The sequence below is a fragment of the Eutrigla gurnardus genome (assembly GCF_963514095.1).
Source record: "Eutrigla gurnardus genome assembly, chromosome: 18".
Classification (NCBI taxonomy): Eukaryota; Metazoa; Chordata; class Actinopteri; order Perciformes; family Triglidae; genus Eutrigla; species Eutrigla gurnardus.
The window spans coordinates 14,861,091-14,884,338 of NC_139929.1; the positions used below are offsets into that span (position 1 = coordinate 14,861,091).

A 23,248-nucleotide genomic window follows, 5' to 3' on the forward strand; every position below is an offset into this window, starting at 1 on the left:
GAATGTGACTGGTCCATCGTCTCTGGATCGTTGCACACCTCAACTGCTCTGTGTCAGATGTTTCATGTGAACACATAATGTAAGCTATGTAATGGGGATATATACCAGACCTGGAAATACACATACCATTCTTCAAAGAATAATAATACACAGCTGTAGAGGGGAAATGCCTAGCAGTAACTCGTCTCCTAACAGCTAGAGTATAAGCACTCTGGGGGAACACAATGTTTGAATAGATTAATGGATGTTAAAGGGTGAAGAGAAAATTCAAAAAAATTCAAACTCCTACGGAGCCATTTATATTTCACGTCACGATATAGTACCACATACAAGCAGAGCGCCATTACATTTTGTGGCTTCGCTCAAAGTTAAATTGTATCTGTGATCCAAATTTGTTTTTGTCATGCTGTGATCAAGAGTTATGGGTGGTTTGTCAAACAGGCCATAGTAAAGATTTGGCAGACAGTTCTGGAAAACAGAATGGCATATAAATGGATTTATACTAAGTTCTTAGAGCATGGAATGTTTTCCTGTTCTCTTCCATATGTTGAAAATCAACAAAATTTTAAAAAATTTCAATCGATGGCAAATCTATTTTGGGAAGGATTGGTGTGGCCAATGCAGTAAGCTTCTTCATGAAACAAGGAATCCATCAAAATAACAATTTTACATTTAGACCTTACCTAACAAAAATGCCAAATAAATGACGGCAAAGACAAACTTAAGAACAACTGGAATGGAAAATCCTGTGAAAAGCCACATTGTTAAATCAAATCCCTGAAACATGGTGTCCGGATGTGAAACGATGCCACGGTGGAAAACGATGAGCATTTTTCATGATAAGAATTTATTACATTTTTAAAGCTCCACACTTTTAAAAGGGACCACACTCACACAACATCTCTCATCTCATCACATATCAGACGTGACAGTTTATTTCACCCAAGCACAAACTACGAATCTGATTTCCTGACAACAGTTTTAAATGTGTAGAAACATAGTGTGTGTATTCAATAGATCATTCCACGCGTCACTGAGGGTGAATTATATATTTCTTTCTGATAAACATCTCTGCTACAGAATGTGTTACATCTACAGAATTAATTTCGGACACAATTTCTCAGTGAATTATCCCTTTAAATACAGGACATTAATAGTGATACCAAATGTTATCCATTTAAGTCTTGAATAGTGCAACTAAAGGTGTATATGTGAACTAAGACTTTATATTAATTCATGTAATATTAAAAAAATGCGTAGTTCAGTCAATTCCAAGCACATGAGTGTCATTTAAAACATAATTCCATCTGAACAATGAAGTGGAATTGTTTCATGTTCTACGCAAATCTATAAAGCTATTTAAACACACCAGAAGCAAGTTAGGTGAAAAATGTTCAAGGCACTTTGAATTATATGTGAAGGGGAATTTACAGAAAAACAAAAACATGAACAAAACTCCATTTACATGACTCACATATTGACACATTAGTTCCAGTTGGGAATAAAGACAGATTCAGTGGTTGAAAAGGCACGTTTCTGTCTCAAACATGAAGTAGTAAAAACCATCTCCTAGCAAACATCAAAGGTTGCCATTCATCCATAAAGTGCATCACGGGACCCTTTCCCAGTTTGACTTTGAGACGATTCAACACAGCTGTGGCTGATGTACACTTCATTAACTCATCATAAAAAGAGTGATAACTGCAGCTATAGTATACACTACCCTATGTGAAGCCACCGCACCCCGTAAGTGTTACATATGGCTTTGGGAGATGTGTGGGCCTGATAACACACTGGCTAGTATGACGTGCGGGTCAATGTTTAAATTACCCACACCCACTGACCTGCTATAAGAGCCAATCCGCCCATCCTGCAAAAACATTCGTCAATCAACCGGCCAAAACACGGGCCGGCGAATTCAGGCTTTATAGTAGCACATTTGACTTGAAGGAGGTCCAAGCGAACTTGAGTGCATTGAGTGTGTCTAAGTCAGTCAGGCGTCTCAAGCATGACAGAGAGAGGGGAAGAGAAGGCCTATTGCATGCAGTGTGTGTAAGTCATTATTAACTTACTTAAAACACTGCTTTGTTCTGACTTGCCCGCCTGAACCTGCGAAGGTCCGCCAAAACCGGCCTAAGGTCAAGCCGCACATTACTACCTGCTATTGTTTATCAGTTGCTCATGTCAACCAGATCTTCCTGAAACACGATGGTTCTGTATTCTGTATATGTCAATAGCCTTGATCTAATAAAACCAAAGGCTGTGTCGTTAAAATAAAGTACTGTGGCTCCTTAGTCTCTCAGGTCATAACTTCTGGATTTCCTTGACTGAAGCTGAGGTTCATTTTAAAATTAATAAATGACACAGTTCCTGAAAGGGAGGGTTGTTAATCTGCATCAAAAAAAGTGTTTGTGATTAGTTTAAATTCTCATGACATCCCGACTGCAATCAATGAATCAAATGCTCGAAAAAAGATTGCCGACTTCGCTGCTAGCTACTATCAATTCATTGGATAAGAGTTGGCATCGCTGGATTATTTTTGAAATCTAGCGTACTCTTGCTAGATTTCCTAAGATTATCGCCTTAGCTTTAAAGGGTTAGTTCACCCAAACTACACCAAATGTTTTCGGCATTTTGGTGCATCGAGCACTGCAGATAGTTTTGGTTTTGTGTTCGAGGTATATACGTTCCATAAAGTTCTTTCCTGCTATTAACACTCTGGAATCCTGTATATAGAACCTTTAAAATCTGTAGCAGATAAAACCATAACTAAATGCATTGCTACACACCAGTCGGGCTAAGTACAAACATATTGTGTTTTTTGGGTGAACTGGTCCTTTAATGATCACATTACAATATCATATGTAGACCTTGAGGAAACTTAAACAAGCCCAGGCTCGGACTACACTAACAGGCAAGGTGCCAGAAGAGGTTTAATGTTGTAAATATTGACCAACTTAAATTGGCATAACCAATGTCTAAACGCAAACTGGCGCATGTGTCAGGGAAATTACATGATGAGTGTGCATAATATCCCTCAAAAAGGGAATATAGGCCACATTTCATTGGCAGATTTTCTGCATCGTCTCTCGTAGGAATTTTAGTAACACAAATCATGCATGGCACTGAAACATGAAGGAATTCAGGCTGAAAATAAAGACATGATGAAATGTCTCAAGGTCTGTCTATAGCCTCAATTAGTCAATGGCAGTACAGAGCAATGACATGGAAGTACCTGCTTAAATAAAATCAATCCACTGTGATACCCACCTGGTTACCAATATGTATCCTGAGACGTTTCATTTATCTAGACTTTTATAAAACAATTTTAAAGCCAGGCTTTGCTTCTGGTTTGAGAGGGCCATAAGGCAATGCACATCCGCAGACACTGATGAGATGGTGGTTTGGGTTTTTTGTAGATTGTCATGATAGTGAAGGTCTTCAAGTCATCGTATTTTTTGGTCAAGAAGCCAAACTTTGGCTTTGTGACCACAGTCTCAAGTTGAATCAATCAGACAGCCGCAATACAGGGTTCAAAGGTGAACAAACAGGATTGAAAAATCCCCATACAGTTTAAGACAGAGCAACTTAGTCTGAGGTTTTAGTAAGTGCAGCCATGTTAAGTTACGGTTCATATCTTGCACAGATTGAAGAAGGTCTTCAGAATGTCTTCTGTACAAGCAAAATAAAATATCCAATAACCCGTCGTATGGGCGGGAATAGAAGTGAAACAGGCTGTTGCTGTATGATGGGATCTGTTCCCTTTTAACTCATACACAGATCTTTAGATCAAGGCTGCGTCAGATCCATCTCCAAGACTGAAAGGTGAAACAGGGGTTACAATCTGGATGTTGAAAAGAGAAAATGGGAGTTGTGGTTGGAGGAAAGAAAATCAGGTAAATGAAAGTCCAGAAAAGCAAACAAAAGCTATGGACTAGTGCTCAAACATGAGGGAGGTGGAGTGGTCTGATAGGGGCGGAGAGATGGAGTGTAAACCAGGGAACCAGCGTTCATCGTTATTGTTCCAGCTTCTGTTGGTTAAGCTGAGTGACCTGGATGACTGGAGGAGAGGTGCTGAGTAACGGTCCACACCAACAGGCAGAGGACTGCACCGGTTGGACCTCACATCTGCCCCTAGACAGGGAGGTCACAGCAGAGGAAACACACTCAGCAAACCAGTTCAAATCACATCAATGCAATGTGAGAGCTGTACATCTCAGACAACGCAAAGCCAGACAGACAGATAGAGTCCATGAGGAAATGTATAGTAGAGAAGAAATACTAATACAGCCAAACTTGTGAGCCATCCTTGTGGAGGGAAGACACCGTCGGGGCGTGTTGTTAATACCACTAACATCAGCGAGTTACAAATACAGGTCGGAAGAAGCAGGAAGACAGGTTTTACATCTCCTCCCTCCCATCTCACACAACATGACAGAACATGGAGAAAGGTAGGGCATAGAACCAGAACTCCACACTATCCCAGATAGAGACCCAAATCTAGCCGTTTACAACAATAAGCTAGAAGACGAGATAAAATCAAAAGTCTATTTTTTTTAGTATTCAAACAGATGCTCTAATCTATTTTAGGCAGGCAGGATCAGTAGGATTTGTTGACACTCAATGCTAGCCCCTCTTCAGGCTAAATGATGTGTAGGATGCTTGTCACTCTCTGTATCTGCTTGCTGTTTCACCTTCAACCTATACGTTTTGTGCGTGTCTGCCACAAACACAGCTTCCTCTGGGATGTGTGCATTATGATCTGGCCCAGTTTTATTTTAAATAGAGGTTAGTGGCCAGAAACGTAAGGAACACAGCGAAAAAAATAAATACTAAAAGAGTGCAGTGTCTCTGCAGATACAGACACTGACATCACTTCTTGTGGGTCATAAGTGATGTTTGAGATGGATTATAATTGCATCTGTCTTTACATTGTTTTTTAGGAAAATCCTACTCGTTCTGCCTTGACTAGAGGGCTTTGCCCTGCGTGTCATGACACCAGATGGGGAAAGGAAGGAGGAAGACCTGAAATCCGATCAACCTACGATGCCCATGTAGTGAGCGCACATCACATCGTGAAAGAGACGTGCTAACAGTATGTTAGTCACATATGATGCAGGGGAGCAGTGTGGCACAGCCAAAAGGTTGACAGGACACAGAACATTGCAGTGCAATTAATACACATCATGGTTGAGGACAAATCATTTTCAGGATAATCTAAAAAGTGGAATTAATACTCAATACTTGACTTCACTTGCATGTCGATTTAAAAACTAGTAATTCATCAAACTGCTGAAATGATTTTTCGGCTGACTCAGATTATTCGGCAGGCGCTAAGGTTCAAAACAAACCAGGTGTGAAAGCGCCCTTCGTTTAGCAGTAATGTCATCAACTGAATATAGAGTGGGGTTTGCAGTTCACACAGAAATACTGCAGCTCCTGAAGACCAACAGATATTTCCTGTGTCTCATTTCCGGGCTGCTGAGTGGAACGACGGGGGGCACACAGGACACCGTTGGACAGAAGGTCACGTGCAATGCATGCTGGTTAATAGCCACTAACAGCACAGCTCCGTGAGCAGTCAGCTGTCTCGGTCAACATAGTACGCACTGAGGAATTTTCTGTTTGGATAGATTACATTTACATTCAACACGGATTGGGATATCCACATAAAAGATGCAGAATGTTCACTTAAAAAGGGGAAGCAACTCTGTTTAAGAGAATTAGGCACTGAAAGTGAAATTACCCCAACCTTGATACACATGTTGACTGCAAGCACATAAAAGATAGGTTTGTATTTTTTTTTTTTTTCAAGTAAATCTTAATACGATGCTCATGTGATAAATGTGTGGCTAGTATGGATAATAAGAGCAACACATAACTGCTCATATCATGTGAGCATTGTACTAAGACAAGACATGAAAACAATAGGAACCTATGCTTCAACATCCTGCTACCATGAAACAGGACACCTCCATTATGGAAACAGTGGGATGCATGTTACTGAGAAGAGGAATATGAAAAGACAATGTGCCATAGTGTTAGCCTGCTGAGCTGGTATGCAGTATGAAGTACCTCACATGTTATGGGGCTCTTTTTTCAGATTGGGGCAGCACTGCTGTGAAATGTGAGGGCAAAAAAAAAAAAAAAAAAAACACAAGGGAAGGGGAAACATTTTAAAAAGCACACTAACAGGTGTGATTATGATGAAAATCACCTTTTCATGGATCTCTTTACAGATGTACATGCAAATGAATCATTTCTTTAAAGGAAAAATCACAGACTGGTGTGTCTATCCAGATGTGTGCTAAAGTCCAAAAGTATGGCTGTCATTTGGGCCTGAAATTACTTTCAATAAACTTTGGGTTATGTCTTCTTGAATTTAGAAGGGCAGTTATATAACCCAGCACAATTTCAGCAAATTGGTGCATCATGTGGGGATCCAGATCCAGAAAATATACAGTAACTTTAATATATTATTATATATATTTTTATTATTATATTTTGTCTCTGTACTGTCAGTAGTATTTGGGACTATTTTCTGAAAGGGACAAATAAATCAATGCAGTGTAAAAAAAAGGAGGCCTATAGTTAGTGAGGACTGATGAATTAAAGGTAATTTGATTGGTTTAGTGTTTAGTTTTTAAGAAGAGAGGTGAAACTTTTGTACAGTATGAGGGGTAAATTTGAAGGTTAACAGGAGTAATCACAGATTAGATGACATCATCTTGCGTGAAGTGAATTATTCAGTCGGGAGATTTGGTAATTACACCAGCACGCTCATGATTAAAAACAGGACCAACAGGACTGAACTGAACCAGGTATTGTGCTCAATAAAACTACCTTGCATTTGCATGGTAATTGAAGCATGTATAGCACGTCAACCATAGGCAGAAGCAGAGCACAGGGTTTAAATGCATTAGTCTTCTCAGGCCTCTTTTCTTATATGTAATTTGTTTCGTTATTTGATTACCTGTTGATTAAATTCATTAAATGCAGATAGTCAATTAGCCATGGTCTTATTTAACTGGAGGGAGAACCAGGCCTTCGTTCCCCCATGCTTTATATTAGAATTATCAAGAAGCCTCCAGGTTTTTCCAATCTGCTCCCGTTTGCCATGTTAATTTGCTGTTGAAGTAAACACAGCCGTTAAATGTTCCCAGTGGTTAATGGGGCATAATCCCTCTACTTCCATGAAAACCATAGCCGGAACATCTTACGGAACAGTGGAGTTTCAACAACAGCAGCAGCTTATTGCCAAGAAAAAACAAGCGCAACATTAAACCAGAATCTAATTTACACTCATCATAATCACGGCGGTTACTGTGCATGTGTGAAATGGAAGAAAACAGACTTGAAACCTACGACGGCGATGGGCGTCAAACACAAGTGAAACGTGATTTGCAGCTACGGCGGCAGCAGTAATTGTATAAGCAAAGGTCACAGTGCAGGTCATCAATCGGATGACTGATGGAGCATTCTACATTGACCAATTAACCTATCATTTGACCCTGAGCCACATCGAAAAACATAAAAAAAATTACTTGGGGCTCTCTTTTCATGCAGCAAATGGTAAACTATCACTCAGTGTCATTTGCTGTAAAGGAGCCAATGCAGAATGGGAAGGTGAGATTTAAGGTGGCTGTGTAAGTTGCGTTGGTTTTAACATTAATGCTGGTGCTGTACATCCTATTCACTAGCGTCCAGGTGTTTGTGCGTGTGTCCTTTACCCGGTGTCGTCAGGCACATCCTGATCAGCCTCTGCAGCAGACGACTCCACACCTGCATCTGCACTGCTCTCACTGCCCTGAGCCGACAGACCACACAGAGACTCTGGGCTCACACACTCACCCCTGACACACACACACAGACACAGACACACACACACAATTTTTTTACACGTGTCTAACCCTCATTCCCATATGTATTGTATGTGCCTGTGCATGTCTACTGACTCGATATGCTTCTCCAGTAGCAGGGTGGCTTGCTCCCTCTCCTCCAACCTCCTTTTCAGGGAGGCGATCTCCTTCTGCTTCTCTAGTAGCTCCTTCTGCAGACGATAGTTGCTCTCCTCCAGAGTCTCACAGAACGCCTGGAGGGAGGGAGCAATAGAGAAAAGAAGAACAGAAAATATTCACTGACCGTGGGAACAAAGGTTGGTGGAACAGAGAAGATGCAGGAAACTTCAACAAGTAAAAACCTAAAGGCAGACTCTACAACAATCCTAAGCCATGTGTTGAATCTATAATTAAACCGTATTTACATTTCTATACATCCTGCTATTGATGCTTGGTTTGCAAAGTCACTGTATAAATATTACATTTTCTGTCGGCACTACTAAAAAGACCCATACAATACGTGAGTGCACATAATTACCCATGCATACTTACCCTGCTTTCCTCCAGACTATCAAAAGGCCCAGGTGGGTCATCCAGACACAGAAACTCTCTCACTGCCAGGCTGTGAAGACAAACAAACACAACCAGTGTGCTCAGCAATACGAATTTTGTTTTAGTGAAAGGTAGAAATGATCAGGTGACCACTTTGTAAAGCACACAGTTTAGACAAAAATGTCAAATAATTCCATTGCAATATAACAAACGCTGTATAATCATGTTGCATACCAGTTGGAAATGTCCTTGTGTGCAACCAGGTTTTGCAAAAAGGCTTGTAGTCCCAACTGCCTGTCTTCCAGGAAGTCGCTGTCATAGTTGTCTTTAAACCACCGCTTAGGAGGCAGCGCGAGGCGGAAGCCTGGGAACATCTCCTTCAGCTAGGAAACACACAAAAACAGACAGGGTAAGGAAGGAGTATCATATGATCTCTCCCACAGTTAGTCACAGCAGTTATCGTGAAAGAATACTATTCAGTGTTAAAGACAATGTGAGGTTACTGTGGATATAACGCAAAGAGGGGTAAAGACAGAAGATGGCAAAGATTAAAAAGAAATACAGTAGTATATCTACTGCTCCGCTCACACTCTTCTACTTATTACAGCTTGAGATTAAACTGCTACTAAAGCAAATGAGGGAATATGTCTACTGTCCTTTAACCACATTGCAAGGGTGTCACATTTTCACATTTTCACATTTGCGACTAACTTTACTTTAACGTCACATCAAATTCATATTTTAAAATGTGATTGTACATTTTAAATCAAGTAAGGTAATGTTGGTTAAGACAAGACTCTAGTTTCAGACAGTGTTTACATCATTTACAGAGAAGTTCATTGGGGTTGTGTAAACCAACACAGACTGCTGCGCTGGACAGATGTATGATCTAACTGTTTTTCACCTTATAAGCTCTCTGAAATGCTAAGATGTGCTGTAGATAACTTTTATCTTCATCAGGATCTTGAATTAGAGACTTTATGAATCGACCCCTAGACCCGCGTTCCAGAAAGATTTCTGCTGTGTTCAAAACTTTCTGCAAATTCAAAATATTTCCCCACATAGGTGTTCTCTCAGAAGTCGTAATATTTTGAGGACAAATTAATTATGTTACTCCTCTGCTGATATGGCAGCATCCCCTTCAGATTTGGCCTGCAGTGAAAGAGACAGGGTTCATACGGGATAGGAAGTGCTGCGATATGCAGCTGTTTCTCCACGCCGGTGTGGGTTGTCGGCTCACTCCAAAGACCATGGAAACGAGTTTGCTCAAATATTGGTGTGGACAAATGTGTTCTTCTGAAAAATCCTGATTCAAACCGAGGCCCTATGCCTGCACCACCTAGTCAATGTGCAGTTTACATCCATGCCGGTCCAAACTGTCATCACTTTATCATTTTACCCTATTGTCATAGTTAGTTTATGAATGCTGACAGATGTTATAATTAAATGTGCTTCGTGAGGTCACAGTGACCTTGATATTTGACCATCAGATTCTAATCAGTCTCTTTGTGCCAGATGTAATGAAATTCCCTTCAGGCATTCTGAGATGCCACATTTGTGAAAAAGGGACAGATGTGATCCCCAGCGACCTTGAACGTTGACCAAAAAATGAATGTGACTGTCTTGAGGTCCCCGAACCCTGAAGTAAATTACACTGGAATGGCATCGCCTCCTCGCAAACGGTCCCAGTCATAGCTGAGGAAAAGAAGATAAACATTAGCTCTATTGATGACGCTTGCATCACCACGAGCCTCGTTCTGCTATATGACCCTGACTGGGGCAACTGTGCATACATGCCAAACCAGACCACTTCTGAAAATACTGCTCAGTGTGTAGGCTAAATTCTTGGCATGAAAACTCACCACATTATGATTATAGATGAACTCAATCCAAAAATGTCCAGTGGCTGCCTTTAATAAAAATGAGGGCTATCCGGTGACTTTGTACTTTAGAAAGTACTTCAGTGAAAATCATCATGCTGTGTTTTTTGTCACAATATAGCCAAATGCTAGGGGTGAGCACAATGACTTAAAATCACAGTTTTTTCGGGGTATTTTTGCACTGACACAGTGTTACAAAACTAAAAGGGATACCCCATAACATGATACTACCAATTTTCACTCTATTGACAATGTAAGGGAACATTGCTTAAAAAAGAAAAATTACAACAAGAAAACTCCAGATGTTTTCATTGGTTTCCAAATAAGACTGGAGAATGAGCTATATACCTACATGTGTTATATGAGGAGCAGCTTGCCCCATAAAGTACATTTTAACTTGATTCAATCAGAGGTAGTAGCCGAGTAACAGCTGTGCAGCGATGCCGTCTGTGTGGATACCACACGCGTACGAGCAGCAGCAGTTCAGCAGATGCAGCCGCTGATGTTTGGCTGCTCTAACCTGTAAACACGGTCGCCAAAGTGAAAAGCAATATGCTCACTGAAGACACAGAACGCCGGTAGCCTGGACTTAACTGCAGATGGAGTGATGCAGTTCATCGGGTGTTGTATCTCCATCATTCGTGTGCTTGATAAACCAAAATGTGTGTGAGTGCTAAGTCAAAATATATGTGTGTGTCATGGTAGGGACGGTGTTCCATGTGAGCCTTAATGTGACACCACTGAAGGTGATGAAGCCAGTGTAGCGACCTGCCTCTTTTGTTCATTGTAATGTGCAGCCCGCCTCAAACGGAGCCTTCAAACTTAATCATGCCTACCTCCATCTGTGCTTTTTCTCCGAGTGTATGCATGGCTTGGTGATTTACTAAATCCTCAAAACAGATGTATACAGATTAAGACAATGTGACATTCGGCCGCATGTCGTCAGCTTTGGGAAATACTGTATTGATAAGAGGCCCTGAAATGAATTTGCTCAGCAGGACGTGGGTTAGTGTGAATGCACACATGCTTATTTTCACTTGTAGCTTGAAACATGTGCATAAAAATACAGTAATGTTGGTTGAGGTCCAAACTACTACACTAGCAATGTTTGCTGCCAGCCATGTAGCGGGGGGCCCTACAGCATGCTGATAACCCAATTTGTGTTCCATCCCAGACGTCAATGCTGCTGTTTATCTTAATTACATGTGCATGTTTGGCCATGTATGCTGCAGGCAAATCATATTTAATAACCATAAGTGCTCTTTGCAATTCTCCTAGTTAATTATACTGAGGAATACAAGCCACATGTGTATGCTGAAGTGCCATATTGATTTATGCACCTAATGCTGAAATATTTCCAGTCAGTTAAATCCATGTCCAATAAGGCCTCTACTATTACAGTACATACAGGCAAAAGGCCATCAACCATGGACATTAAAGCTGCCTTTATGGAAAAGCCACAGGTATGAAGGAAAGGCTGTCCACACACCCCTCTCTGTCCTGCTGGGTGTTCCCATCTCCTGTGTATCCACTCTTCTTGCCTGGGGTTACTGTGTCTGAATCAGTACATTTCAGTAACAGATTATATCAGTAGTTTGCAAGCCGAAAAAAGTATCTTTTGCTTGTTTATTGCAGCTCTAATATCATCTTTTTTTCTGTTGTAGTTTTTTTTTTATTCATACACTAACATCACATGGCTTAATATTCCCCCCTTTTTGTTATCTGTGACAAAACGGTCCTTCCCGAAATCATGAGAGACCTGTTCCCCTACTTGGCGCGGGCCTGTGGGCTATTTGGGAACAGAAGGCTTCTTTGTGTAGCTCTAATCACTTCCACAGCGCACTCAACAAACAAACAAAAGAAAGCATGCCCAAAGCAATTATTTGATGGTCAAAAACAGTGTCTGCAAACAGATGATCGCAAAATAAAGCTTCAGACAGAATTGAGATTTGTGACTGCCCATACTCTGCACACAAACGTGCACACCCATATGTACATACAAACACACCTTGTCGTTGAGTCTGGAGAAGTCTGTGTATCTTCTAAAAACAACCCAGCTCTCATCTGGGCTCTTCCTGACCAGGACTTTAAATACCTGCAACAGAAGTAAGACAACAAACATGGTCTCAGTGCTTTGTTTTTAAAGAACTACAAGAGTTGTTACCTTTTGTGACATGCTTGTAATTGATTGTGATCCAATTAATAAGTAACTATATAGACTTTAATCTGTAGTATGCATCATGTTGTGTGCTTGTCTTTAGTGTGCATATTTGATCCCCTTAAAGTGCTGTCCTATCACTAACTAGACAACTAATGAATAGGTTAATATGCTGTGTCAATATGGAGTGAATAAGGTAGCATTGGTTTCATACCGTGAACTTGGCCCTCTCCTCCATGACCTCATACCCCAGCACAGTTGGGGTAATAGGTCTCTCCTCGGCTTGCTGGCTCCCAGCAGGATCTGATATAGAGCGGGGACAGCTGGAGTACTCCAAGGAGTGCTCCAGAGTCCCGTTCTCCCTGGCCCGTGTCACCGTGCCCTGGAGGGGTGGTGGTGTCCTGCTCCGGCTGCCTCGGTCCGTGCAGCGGGATTGGTGCCGGGAGTTTAATCCCCCAAATCCTCTTCCATGGTCATCCCCGGCCAAGGTGCTGGAGACGCTGCCTAGTGATGAAGCTCGCTGTGGCCGCCTGAGCTTGCTGCTACCTCCGGACAAGGCTCTGTCCAACGGCACAGGGACAGGCACAAAGGGTGACGCCATCTTCCTGAGCTTTGTGCTCCTGCCCCGCCACCGCAGTACTCAACACGGTTCTTCACACCAACACTGACCGTGCCTTGCTTCAGTAGGTGCTGTGTGATGAGGAATGAAGCAGCAACGTTCACCCTGTGGGTCTGACAAAGACTAAGCACCTGCACCAAAAATAATAATAATAATTCTTGTTAATTGTATCGATCATCATGACTATAAGCTTCCCTAAATACAGGCTGCAAAAATGGATTCCTCAGACTCGGCAAACATTCTCCTGAAATAAGGTTACCAGACTGTGAGGGCAGATAAATTATTGACGTGAGTTACTGTCATTCATCATTCATGGATTTGTTCATTATGTGTAGAAAGCCTGTGAAGAACTGCAGCTAAATATATTGTGTCAGATCATCTTGTCGATTGATGAGCTTTTATCCACTTGTTCCAGTACAAGCCTGACTCATCTGGGCAAATGCTGCGAAGAGGAGACATGATGCTTTGGTTTGAGATCAAAGGGAAGAGGTAATTGCATGTAGGTCTTTGTGGAAGATCGGGCCTTGAAATGGATTTCTGCTCAGACTGAGAGACTGTCAGCGACCTGTCAAACCTGTCTGCATCAGTTCAGCATCACTGGAGCTGAGAGAGACCAGCCCTGTGCCTCTATTACCAATGTACCTCAATTAACTGGCTAGTAACGCAGGATGTTAAGTACGTATTTCAAAGCCACATGACGTCCAGAGGATAAAATAAATGATACAGAGGAGGAATACAAAGAGGAGGAACTATGAAGTTGACACAAAATGACTGCATACTGCACTTATTTTGGTGCGCTGACGAACGAGTTGGGACTAGAGCCAACATGACAACAACACGCAGGCTGCCAGATATCCTGCTTCACCTTACTTTATTCTTTTGAGTCACGCTTTTTTTTTTTTTTAGCACGGTGTGGCTAGCGTTTGGTAGGCGAAGTTAGCGCGCGAGCTAACCTAACGAACAGGAACTCCATTAACAAAATGAGGCAATGAAACGTTAGTCGGTGTAACGCTGCCCTGTGCTTCTCGGTTAAGGCACAACTGGTTGCTACAATGAGTCTACAATACGTTAGATTACAGTTAACCTGGGTAATAATATACACCAAAGCAACCGCCGGACGTAATTTCACTCATAGGTACAGCTGCAGCTGTCGTTAGCTAGGTCAGTTATAGTTGCTTACTGTTAACAGTCCAAACAAAGTAGGCTTACTAAAATGTCAAAATGAGAGCTGCTCATAATATAATTTCCATGCCGAAGGGAGTAGCAATTCCTAATAGGTGTTTCCAAAAGTCTTCTTTTACTTTCCAGCAGGTATTTCTAGCGATAACGAATCATGCAACGCTAAATCTACATTTGTTTGGACTGCGTCTGGCGTGTCCTCCTCACCACTGGAGGACCATTATCTTCACGTTAGCTAGTAAGCTAGGACGGACAGTCTATGTGGACAAGGCTAAGATGACGCACGATTATAACGACTTTCGCTTACCAGGAAGCCAGTATCCGTCCCCTTCAGAGAGTCATTTTATTATAGGCATCAAGCCCGATGTGTGATTGTCCTGTTGCTGTTATTCCGGTGCAGTCTCTCCCTCCCCGTGTCCACTTCATGGTAGCTCGGTTGAATTCAGGGCACGGGAGCTGTAATGCCTCAAAATGGCCAGATGAGGTCGCTGTAGCATATATAATGTCGAACCACTGTAATTCAGCAGCAAAACAAGAGTTGGTTCTCACTATCATGGTTGTTCAGCGCACGCCTTTTTGTGAAGTTACCAGATCATCCATGACTTATTAAAACATTTGTACATAAGGACGTTAGAGCACACAGGCCAACATTAATCGAATTAAAATGTTATCTAGTGGCAACACTAGTGGCAGTATAAAGCTGTGAATCTCAAACTCAAGGTTAAACTGATTAGAATTTGGTGGTCAGAGGTCACCGTGACCTCCCAAAACACGTTTTTGACTCTAACTCAAGAAAACTCACATTCTGATTATGACAATTTCATACATATGTCTAATAAGTGATAACAGCTTAGGCAGATGTGGATGTAAACTGCAACTTGACTGACTGACAGTGTCATACAACCACATGGCATTCATTCAAGTATGATTATGTAGAGTGTCTCCGGTTAGCAGTTACACCCATTGGCAAAGCTTAAAATGGGTGGGTGCTTCTTTCCCTGATGGGTGTGATTTATAGATACTTTCTCATGCTACATCCAGACATACTTGAGCTCAGGTGTGTCAGAGTGTACAATAACACTGGTGATTCAAACAGAACGCGTCTTGCTTTCACTGAATCGCTCCAGATCCCTTGTTTGCTTTGAAGAAGAGTCTCTGTCAGTAAGTACAGGCTGTGCCTTGTTGTCATTTGATTTCGATAGGAGTATATCCAGCCTTTACTAACAGCTCATGATTCATGCCGTTCTCACCTAGCGAAGGTAACAGTGATTGAGTAGCAACATCTGTGTGATCATTTTACTTTCCTTTAAGAATCTAAATCTGTTTAGATTTATCGGTGGGGTGAACATATGTCGGTAAAGTAAGAATGGGGATTTGTCTCGAGTTCAATTCAAAACATATGCTCCAGTTTATAATGCGATAAATAATGCTCTGCTCTGTATCAGACACAATGGAGTCATCAACCTCATCCCAGACAACCAAGGCCAACACCACCTTCTCACTGGCGTTGTTCAAAAAGCTGAGTGATGAGGACAAGACAGGGAATATCTTCTTCTCCCCGTTCAGCATCTCTTCAGCACTGGCTATGGTGATGCTGGGGGCCAGGGGCAACACATACTCACAGATGTCAGAGGTACAACAAACACACACACACAAACACACACACACACACACACACACACACACACACACACACAGCAAAAAAAGTTACCATTCTCACATTAACACACCCATTTGTGAGTGTTTAAACAGGCACACATTCGAATGCCGTTACAAGTCAGCTGGTTAATCATGGCTTTGGAATTTTGCAACCATATCAATTCATCATAAGAACAAGGCGTTGCTTTGGGTTTCAAGTTGTCATGATCACAGGTTTTCTGAGGTAATCCTAATTAAAGAAGAGGTGTCTTCCAACAGTAACAATATGAATTAATTATTTGTTATCAGACACTTGATGGTATCAGAGAGAAGCCAGAGGGAGTTTTGTCTGAATTGCCACTGGAAAAATTTAACTGTATAGCAGAGTGGGGCGTGGCATGGGAAAGTGTCTGTACATGCTTTAACTACTCATTCTGTCTTCCAGTCAGAAGGTGTGGCAGGGATCTGTTCTATTCTACCTAGCACTACAGACAGAAGAATAACTCCTCTGTGTTGTAGACAAAAAAAAGATCAGCACAGTAAAGTAACAAAGCCGAAATGGGAGCGATATGGTCTTGTCTTGAGTGAATTTCAGCGATGGACATACATTTACTCCAGCACTGTACTGAAGTGCAATATTGAGGCACTTGAGTACTTCCATTATCTGCTACTTTATACCACTATTGCACTGTGATTCTGAGGCCAATATTGTACTTTTACTGCATTGGTTGCATAAAGTTGACAGTCACCTTTTCTCACCTTCCAGACTTAGTAAAACATTTAATTTAAATAAATGTCAGCTGTCACTGTCTTCTGCCGCATCAGGTAACATAACTGTGATTGCCCTTGCATGTACAGTATTACAAACAGGTTTTCTGTGGCAACATTCCAGGAAAGAGTCACACGCGGCAAAGCTGTTTGGATCTCTGGTCCCGAAACCTACCTGCAATTACTGCAACTTGCCAGTAGTGTCAACAAAGACGGATGGAGATCTTCGATTTTGTAACTTTTGGCTAATTGTGTGCTGCAGGGATCACGTTATTTTGGAGGCCAGCGCTGAAGTTAGCGTCGCATTGGTTTTATCAATTTCGATTGGATGTTAGATTATTGCAGAAAATATGCTCTGTGGCAAACAACGGTTTATGACACACAATTTTCTCAGCAAGATGACCTTCACAAATGAACACCACTTTCATGATTTCAATCGGCAGCAGTGAAAATGTTTAAATGCTATAAAGGAACTTCACCATAGTGGCATGACCTCAAGGCACAGCCACTAAAGTAAGGGCTTGTCTATAAAACAAACCTTATTTCAGGCAGTTGGCAGAGATTGCAGATGCAGATGTTTAAGCTATGCATGAATCTGTCCTGTCACACACACATACACTCGAACCATGTTGAAATTTGCAGTAAGCAAATACTGATGAGAGAAAACTACCATTTGCACCTCCAGGTCCTTAGCTTCACTAAGAGAGAGAAACCGAAGCCAGTTGGAGGACAGCAAATGCTTGGAGAACAGTCGCCGATGCGGTCGCAGATGGAGACGCGGATGCAGATGCAGATGCAGTTGAGGCAGACCAGCAAACTGCCTAATTATCTGGTCAAGGTGGTAACAAAACCAGAATGAAAGGCATGATTAATGATGAGGCTTGGTGTTGTCCTCTGGTGAGGAAATCAGAGTATTTGACACTTATTTTCCCGCTGCTTTGTTTATTTTTTCATGCTTCTTGAGAACAGACTTTGGAAATATTAGGTAATGTGATGTTTCAAACAGCAGCATATATGAGCAGATGGAAAATTCAGTGTCTTGATGAAGAAACAAAACTTAATTGTTCACAATGAAGGTGACAGTGTCGCTTAATGGTGGGCAAGTGGTGGATAATTGTGTGTGTAAATGGGTTATTTTCTAATGTTAAAAGTGTTAAGGCTTTTGTTTGTTCTGTTTGTTGCCTTTTTCCACATTCTTTCCAAAAGGTGATGTGGCTCATAAGGAGAATTAAACTTCTGAAAACTTCCAGCTTGTGGCAGGTTTTTGCCTAAAGGCATTCTCATTAAAGTAAATGATGAGAACAATGACACCAAAATCATCTATTTTATGTTACTAGACAAATTGAGAACCAATGACCAATACGATACAAAAGAACAAAGACTGACCCTGATTATGGATTCATGGTAGGTATTAAAGGTGCTCAACGTTTTTGATTATCTGCTTTTGTAAGTGGCAGCGTGGAGCACCAGGGTTAAAGATGATTTTGGTGTCTATTCTCATCATTTAACAGGTAAGCTGACCTCAGTGGTCCATATTAACATAATACACAGTTGTCTTGATGCTATCAATGGGTCAGTGTGTCTTTGTAACACGCAGGTCTTCTCTGGCTGTTTGCAGTGCCTGAAACCTGAGCTCGGTCAGGACAATATCCACGATAGCTTTGCCCAACTGCAGAGTGAGCTCAACAAGGAAGACGCGCTGTATTCCCTCAGCCTTGCCAACAGGCTTTATGGGGAGCAGTCCTACTCGTTTGCTGAGGTGTGTGTTCATGAGCCTGTTGTGTGCTGCATGAATTAATTAATTGGCGAGAGAGTGAGCAACCTTGTATGATGCAATCAACCCTTTGCTAAGCCCTGCCCCTCGCTGCAAACTGTCAGAGCTGCCTGGCACTACACTAAGTCCTTAATTCCACTCCCTGATTAAATATGAGCTACTTTATTAATTTATTTCAGAGAGAAAAACACATTTATATGTTTAAATATGAGAATTACACACAAAGTTAAACCATGACTCACTCGGAAATCCACAAAGCCTCAAAATGACAAAAATCAATGTGCATCTATGGAGGAGTGTTGGTTATTTGTCGGAGCTGGCCAATGCTACACTGTGATTGGCCAGTTTGCGCCAGTCTGCAGTCTATGCTCAACGTGAAAACTGCCAGCATACTTAATGAAACTCATGCAAATCCCACAGCATTTCTTTAAGTCTTATTTGTGGATTGGTTAATGTGAGCATCTTATTGTGGCGTGAGTATTCAAATGTCCTGTTTATGTTTCCAGGATTTCTTAGCACAAACCAGAAAGTTCTACAACGCTGAGCTGGAGACTGTGGACTTCATAAACAACGTGGAGGAGGCCAGGATCAACATCAACACCTGGGTGGAGAAGCAGACACAAGGTAGATCTCACATTATTTAAACCATCTTCCAACGTCTCTTTCTGGATGTCACAAAACTTCCTTTGGTTAAATGCATTATATTCAAAATTTTTAGTTGAACCTTTAAAGCCATTGTGGTGGAAATCAGTGTATGACTTCCTGGTGAGAAATAAGAATACTACTCCTAACAGAGTTTTGAGTAATTTATTAAGGAAAGCGTCCAAAACAGGCTAGCAGTCACTACAGACAGACTGTAAACAGACAAAGTCTGTGTCCTAGCGGACCGCGTCACCAGCAGCTTCGGAGCAAACTATCTGACCAGATAGGTGCAGACTCCTGAAGAGTCTGACTGTTCAGTCTTCAGTCATTTTTGTTGGTGATGTGTCATCAGGGAAGCATTGTTCCGTTGTTTGTGTCGACGGAGAACTTTGTCCAGGCTGTGGATGGACGAACCACTCATTGGTGTCTGTAGGTCCATGTTGACTTGCCAGCTGTACTGGTGTCAGGAGGTCCATTCTACAGCTCATGTAACATGTGACATAAGTGCAAGTACAGGTAACCTCATGACACTGGAATATTATAAGTCGAAGCTACTCAACCTACTAATTAAACTATACTATAATAAACTGCTAAGTTAAACAATCCCATCACAACCATTGCAATTTTTTTTTGTACATCTCTAGTTGTTTTCCTCCAGTCATGTTTATGGAATAAGAAATCTCATTTTCCTGAGCTCTGGATGAAAACATAGAGCTATGTCTGTGTCTTTGTCTCATGCTTAATGACAATGCCTTTTCTCTTCACCGCTCCTCAGATAAAATCAAGGACTTGCTGGTCCCTGATGTGCTGGACGACTCAACCTTGCTGGTATTGGTCAATGCCATCTACTTCAAAGGCAACTGGAACAAACAGTTCAAGGAGAATGAAACTACTGATGCTCAGTTTAGAATGAACAAGGTAACACTGCAACAGCGGTGGATGGGGGAACACCATAATATAATAATCATATACACTACTGTATCTGACATGTTGTGCTTGTTCTGTTTGCTGCTGCCTTTAGAAAGACACTAAGGTGGTGAAGATGATGCGCCAGAAAAGTGAGTTCCCTCACACCTCCATTCCTGAGGTCAACTGTCAGGTAATGTTCATTTTTTTCAACGGTCTGGTTTTGCCAATGTCTGTTTGTCTGCTAGTGTAGTTTATGAACGGATTTACATTTACATTTACATTTAGGGCAAGCAGACGCTTTTGTCCAAAGCGACTTACAATAATTACATTTGGTGAAAGAAAGAAACCACAACATATCATTGCCGATAAAGTAAGAGTGAAAAAATAGAAACAAGTGTTAGGTCCTCATCTGAGTAAGATGTCCAGCAAGGCTACCTTAAGTAGAACAGTGCTATGATCAAAGTGCTACAGGTAAGAACATTATTTTAATTACATATACTGGACATATTTATCCTGATCCAAAGAACAATTGGTTCCACTTTGACAACGATTGAAACTATCAGACTTATGTTTTTTAAGATAATAAGATAATATTATGAAAAGCGGAATTTATTCATACAGATCCTGGAGATGCCCTACGTAGGGAAGGATCTCAGCATGCTCATCTTCCTGCCCAATGAGATAGATGACGACACAACAGGCTTGGAGAAGGTAGCACACCTATTCACATACATAACACACATTTCATACAGACAGACTAATACTGCTGTTGTATCCACATTAGCTGGAGAGGGAGCTGACCTATGATAAATTCGAGGAGTGGACTCGTCCAGACATGCTGGGTGAAGCAGAGGTTGAGGTGGGGCTTCCTCGATTCAAGATGGAGGAGCTGTATCCCCTGAGAGATATTCTGATCAGCATGGGCATGGTGGACGCTTTTAGTAGCGAAAGGAGTAACTTTTCTGGTGAGACATGTGCCATAAATGTATTTATGTCTGGAGCTCAACATACCTAACAGATAAATGAAATGATCCTCTTTATATCCCAAATATATAGAAACATCATTAAATGGTCTTTCAAAACCCAAAAGGTTGCACTTGAAATTCAAACAACATGCTGTGCACAAACACAAGACAGTCTGCTTAACCCTCTCTCCTCTGCTGACAGGCATGTCCCCGGCAAACGACCTGGTGCTGTCAAAGGTCATCCACAAGGCTTTCGTGGAGGTCAACGAGGAGGGAACGGAGGCTGCTGCGGCCACTGCTGTTATCATAATAGAGCGCACTTCCATCCAGATTACTCCCAGATTCATCGCAGACCACCCCTTCCTCTTCTTCATCCGACACAACCCCTCCTCCAGCATTCTCTTTGCTGGCCGATACTGCTCCCCCGAGTGAGCACTACTGTGCACCCTGAACACATGGACGGATTATAAGACAATAGGCCCCTGGGCACAGACAGGTAAAAGGCCCCCATCCTACATAAATAAGAACAAGTGGCAGAACTTCAAAGAGAAAGCTTTTTAGTCATTTTATTGCATCTCTTTGCAGATGTTTTGCGCGTCTTTGTGGTCCTATCCTGTTGGGTTATTTTGTGTTTCTTTGTGCTCATTTTGTGTCCTGTTTTGATCATTTAGCATCTCTGTGGTCGTTTTGTGTCTCTTTTTGGTAGTTTTGTGGTCACTGTATGTCTACTTGTGACTTCCCAACAAGAAATGTTAGCAGTTACTTCAAACAGATCTGTACCCAGTATTCTTGTTCAGTAATCCGTCCATGCCTGTAGAGCAGAAGGATCCAGCCAGGGGTGATGAATGTCTATTAAAGCTACTAGGGGGCGAATCTTTTCCTATCTCACGATCCGATTTTGATTCTTGGGGTGATGATTCTAGTTAAAAAACAATTCTTGACTCAGTAGGGGTGCTCATTTCAGGATCTACTCCAGTCTGCTGTGCGCAATAAAGGCAAATTATGGCAAGTATGTGTAAGATCGGAGTTTTTGTATTTGAAAATGTTTCATCAACAGATTGCAATAATGTACACACAATGTACACACTAACAAGGGCAAAAGGTAACATTTATTCATGCTAAACACATTTTATTTAAACATTTTTTATGATTCTTCAATTCAAATTAAACAAGAAATTATAATGCTGCAAGTTACATTCAATTGACAATTCCTGAAGATGAAATTTCACAAAGAAAATCTAAATAAAATGGCTGCTGGCGAGAGCAATACCACCTAAATGTTTCCTATCTGTTGTCGGCTATACTGCATGCCATTTCCAGTAAATATCACAATATCATATGTGTTTTCTATTTAATAATTACAAATGTTTAAAGATATTAAAGTACAACTCACCCATATTTTAAGTACTTTCGTCTCCGTCTGAGCTCAAGCTCACAAATGACAGGTATGTGGCTTGTTTACACGGTGTCACTCTCTGTGGACGGGTTCTCTGCCGTCATTTTCAATTCATGAAAGTGACTTGTGCATAGTGCTGCTTTTTTTCCCACAATTGAATACTAATTTTCATATTCAAATGCTGTTCTTTTGTAGAATTTAAAACTATATCAATTCTTACATGAATCAATTCCCCCCAACCCCTAGCTTCTCTATTTTTTTATTTTTTTTATTTAACCTTTATTTATCCAGGAAGGATCCATTGAGATTTGAAAATCTCTTTTCCGAAGATGTCCTGGTCAGGAAGCATTACAAAACAATCAATCCAAACAGGCGAGAAAATACATAGCAAGAGCAAGGTAGCAGAGAAACAGGGCCCAAGTTTCGTCCACCAGGCGCAGTTGGGGCTCAGCGCACTTGCGCCGCGCCGACGGGGTGTGTCTGCCTGGACTTTGCAAGTTTTGTGGACGGCGCAGTCCGGCGATGGCACTCCTCCCGTCACTCCCACCCCCGCAAGTGGGAAAGAGGGAGGAGAGAAGGTGTGAGTGGGAGACGAGGAGGAGAGAAGGCGTGGAATGGGATTAACACAGCCGATTCAGATCTTCACCAATCAAATGAGCTCCTCTCCTCACCTTTAATGCGCCGAGGCGAGGTGCAGTGCAAGTTTCGTCACTTGACAACCCAATGACAGAAGACAGCAGCAGCAGCTTCTTTCTTTCTTTCTTTCTTTCTTTCTTTCTCTCTCTCTCTCTCTCTCTCTCTCTCTCTCTCTCTCTCTCTCTCTCTCTCTCTCTCTGTTTCTTTTCTTTTGAATTCTTCTCTGATGCCGAGGGTGTCTGTGGTTGGCTGAGAGAGATGTGAACTCATTAGATTGCATCACAGTTTCAGCTG

The 23,248-nt window shown here is 41.6% G+C and overlaps 2 protein-coding genes across 5 annotated transcripts; one reads left to right on the forward strand and one right to left on the reverse strand.

The window, feature by feature from the left end:
• Positions 1-830: 830 nt before the first annotated feature.
• Positions 831-14,683, reverse strand: snx16 (sorting nexin 16). 4 transcript variants are annotated; one of them, XM_084034019.1, is made up of 9 exons: positions 14,534-14,683; positions 12,643-13,178; positions 12,279-12,365; positions 8,625-8,773; positions 8,391-8,460; positions 7,956-8,092; positions 7,731-7,853; positions 6,081-6,118; positions 831-4,134 (listed from the first exon to the last, which is right to left on the reverse strand). In XM_084034019.1, the coding sequence occupies exons 2-8, from the start codon at positions 13,027-13,029 to the stop codon at positions 6,100-6,102; spliced, it is 972 nt and encodes a 323-aa protein (XP_083890145.1). In that variant the 5' UTR covers positions 13,030-13,178; positions 14,534-14,683; the 3' UTR covers positions 831-4,134; positions 6,081-6,099. The 4 variants fall into 4 exon arrangements, with proteins under 4 accessions (XP_083890145.1, XP_083890143.1, XP_083890144.1 ...); XM_084034020.1 differs by having other exon boundaries at positions 3,997-4,134; positions 6,076-6,118; XM_084034017.1 differs by lacking the exon at positions 6,081-6,118.
• Positions 14,684-15,247: 564 nt separating this feature from the next.
• Positions 15,248-22,257, forward strand: LOC311029267 (leukocyte elastase inhibitor-like). The gene is made up of 10 exons (XM_084034334.1): positions 15,248-15,387; positions 15,672-15,859; positions 17,318-17,470; positions 18,251-18,391; positions 18,913-19,030; positions 19,824-19,966; positions 20,070-20,147; positions 20,579-20,668; positions 20,742-20,922; positions 21,125-22,257. Exons 2-10 carry the CDS (start codon positions 15,677-15,679, stop codon positions 21,352-21,354), a joined length of 1,317 nt encoding a protein of 438 aa, XP_083890460.1. The 5' UTR covers positions 15,248-15,387; positions 15,672-15,676; the 3' UTR covers positions 21,355-22,257.
• Positions 22,258-23,248: the final 991 nt, after the last annotated feature.

Excerpts from the sequence above, each read along its gene's own strand:
- snx16 (XM_084034017.1), bottom strand. The coding sequence starts at position 13,029 with ATGGCGTCACCCTTTGTGCCTGTCCCTGTGCCGTTGGACAGAGCCTTG. Across the intron at positions 8,093-8,390 it reads ATAGTCTGGAGGAAAGCAGG|GCGTTCTGTGAGACTCTGGA; the intron begins GTAAGTATGCAT and ends CCCTCCCTCCAG. Across the intron at positions 7,854-7,955 it reads CTACTGGAGAAGCATATCGA|GGGTGAGTGTGTGAGCCCAG; the intron begins GTCAGTAGACAT and ends TGTGTGTGTCAG.
- LOC311029267 (XM_084034334.1), top strand. The coding sequence starts at position 15,677 with ATGGAGTCATCAACCTCATCCCAGACAACCAAGGCCAACACCACCTTC. Across the intron at positions 17,471-18,250 it reads TGCCTAATTATCTGGTCAAG|TGCCTGAAACCTGAGCTCGG; the intron begins GTGGTAACAAAA and ends GGCTGTTTGCAG. Across the intron at positions 18,392-18,912 it reads AGTCCTACTCGTTTGCTGAG|GATTTCTTAGCACAAACCAG; the intron begins GTGTGTGTTCAT and ends TTATGTTTCCAG.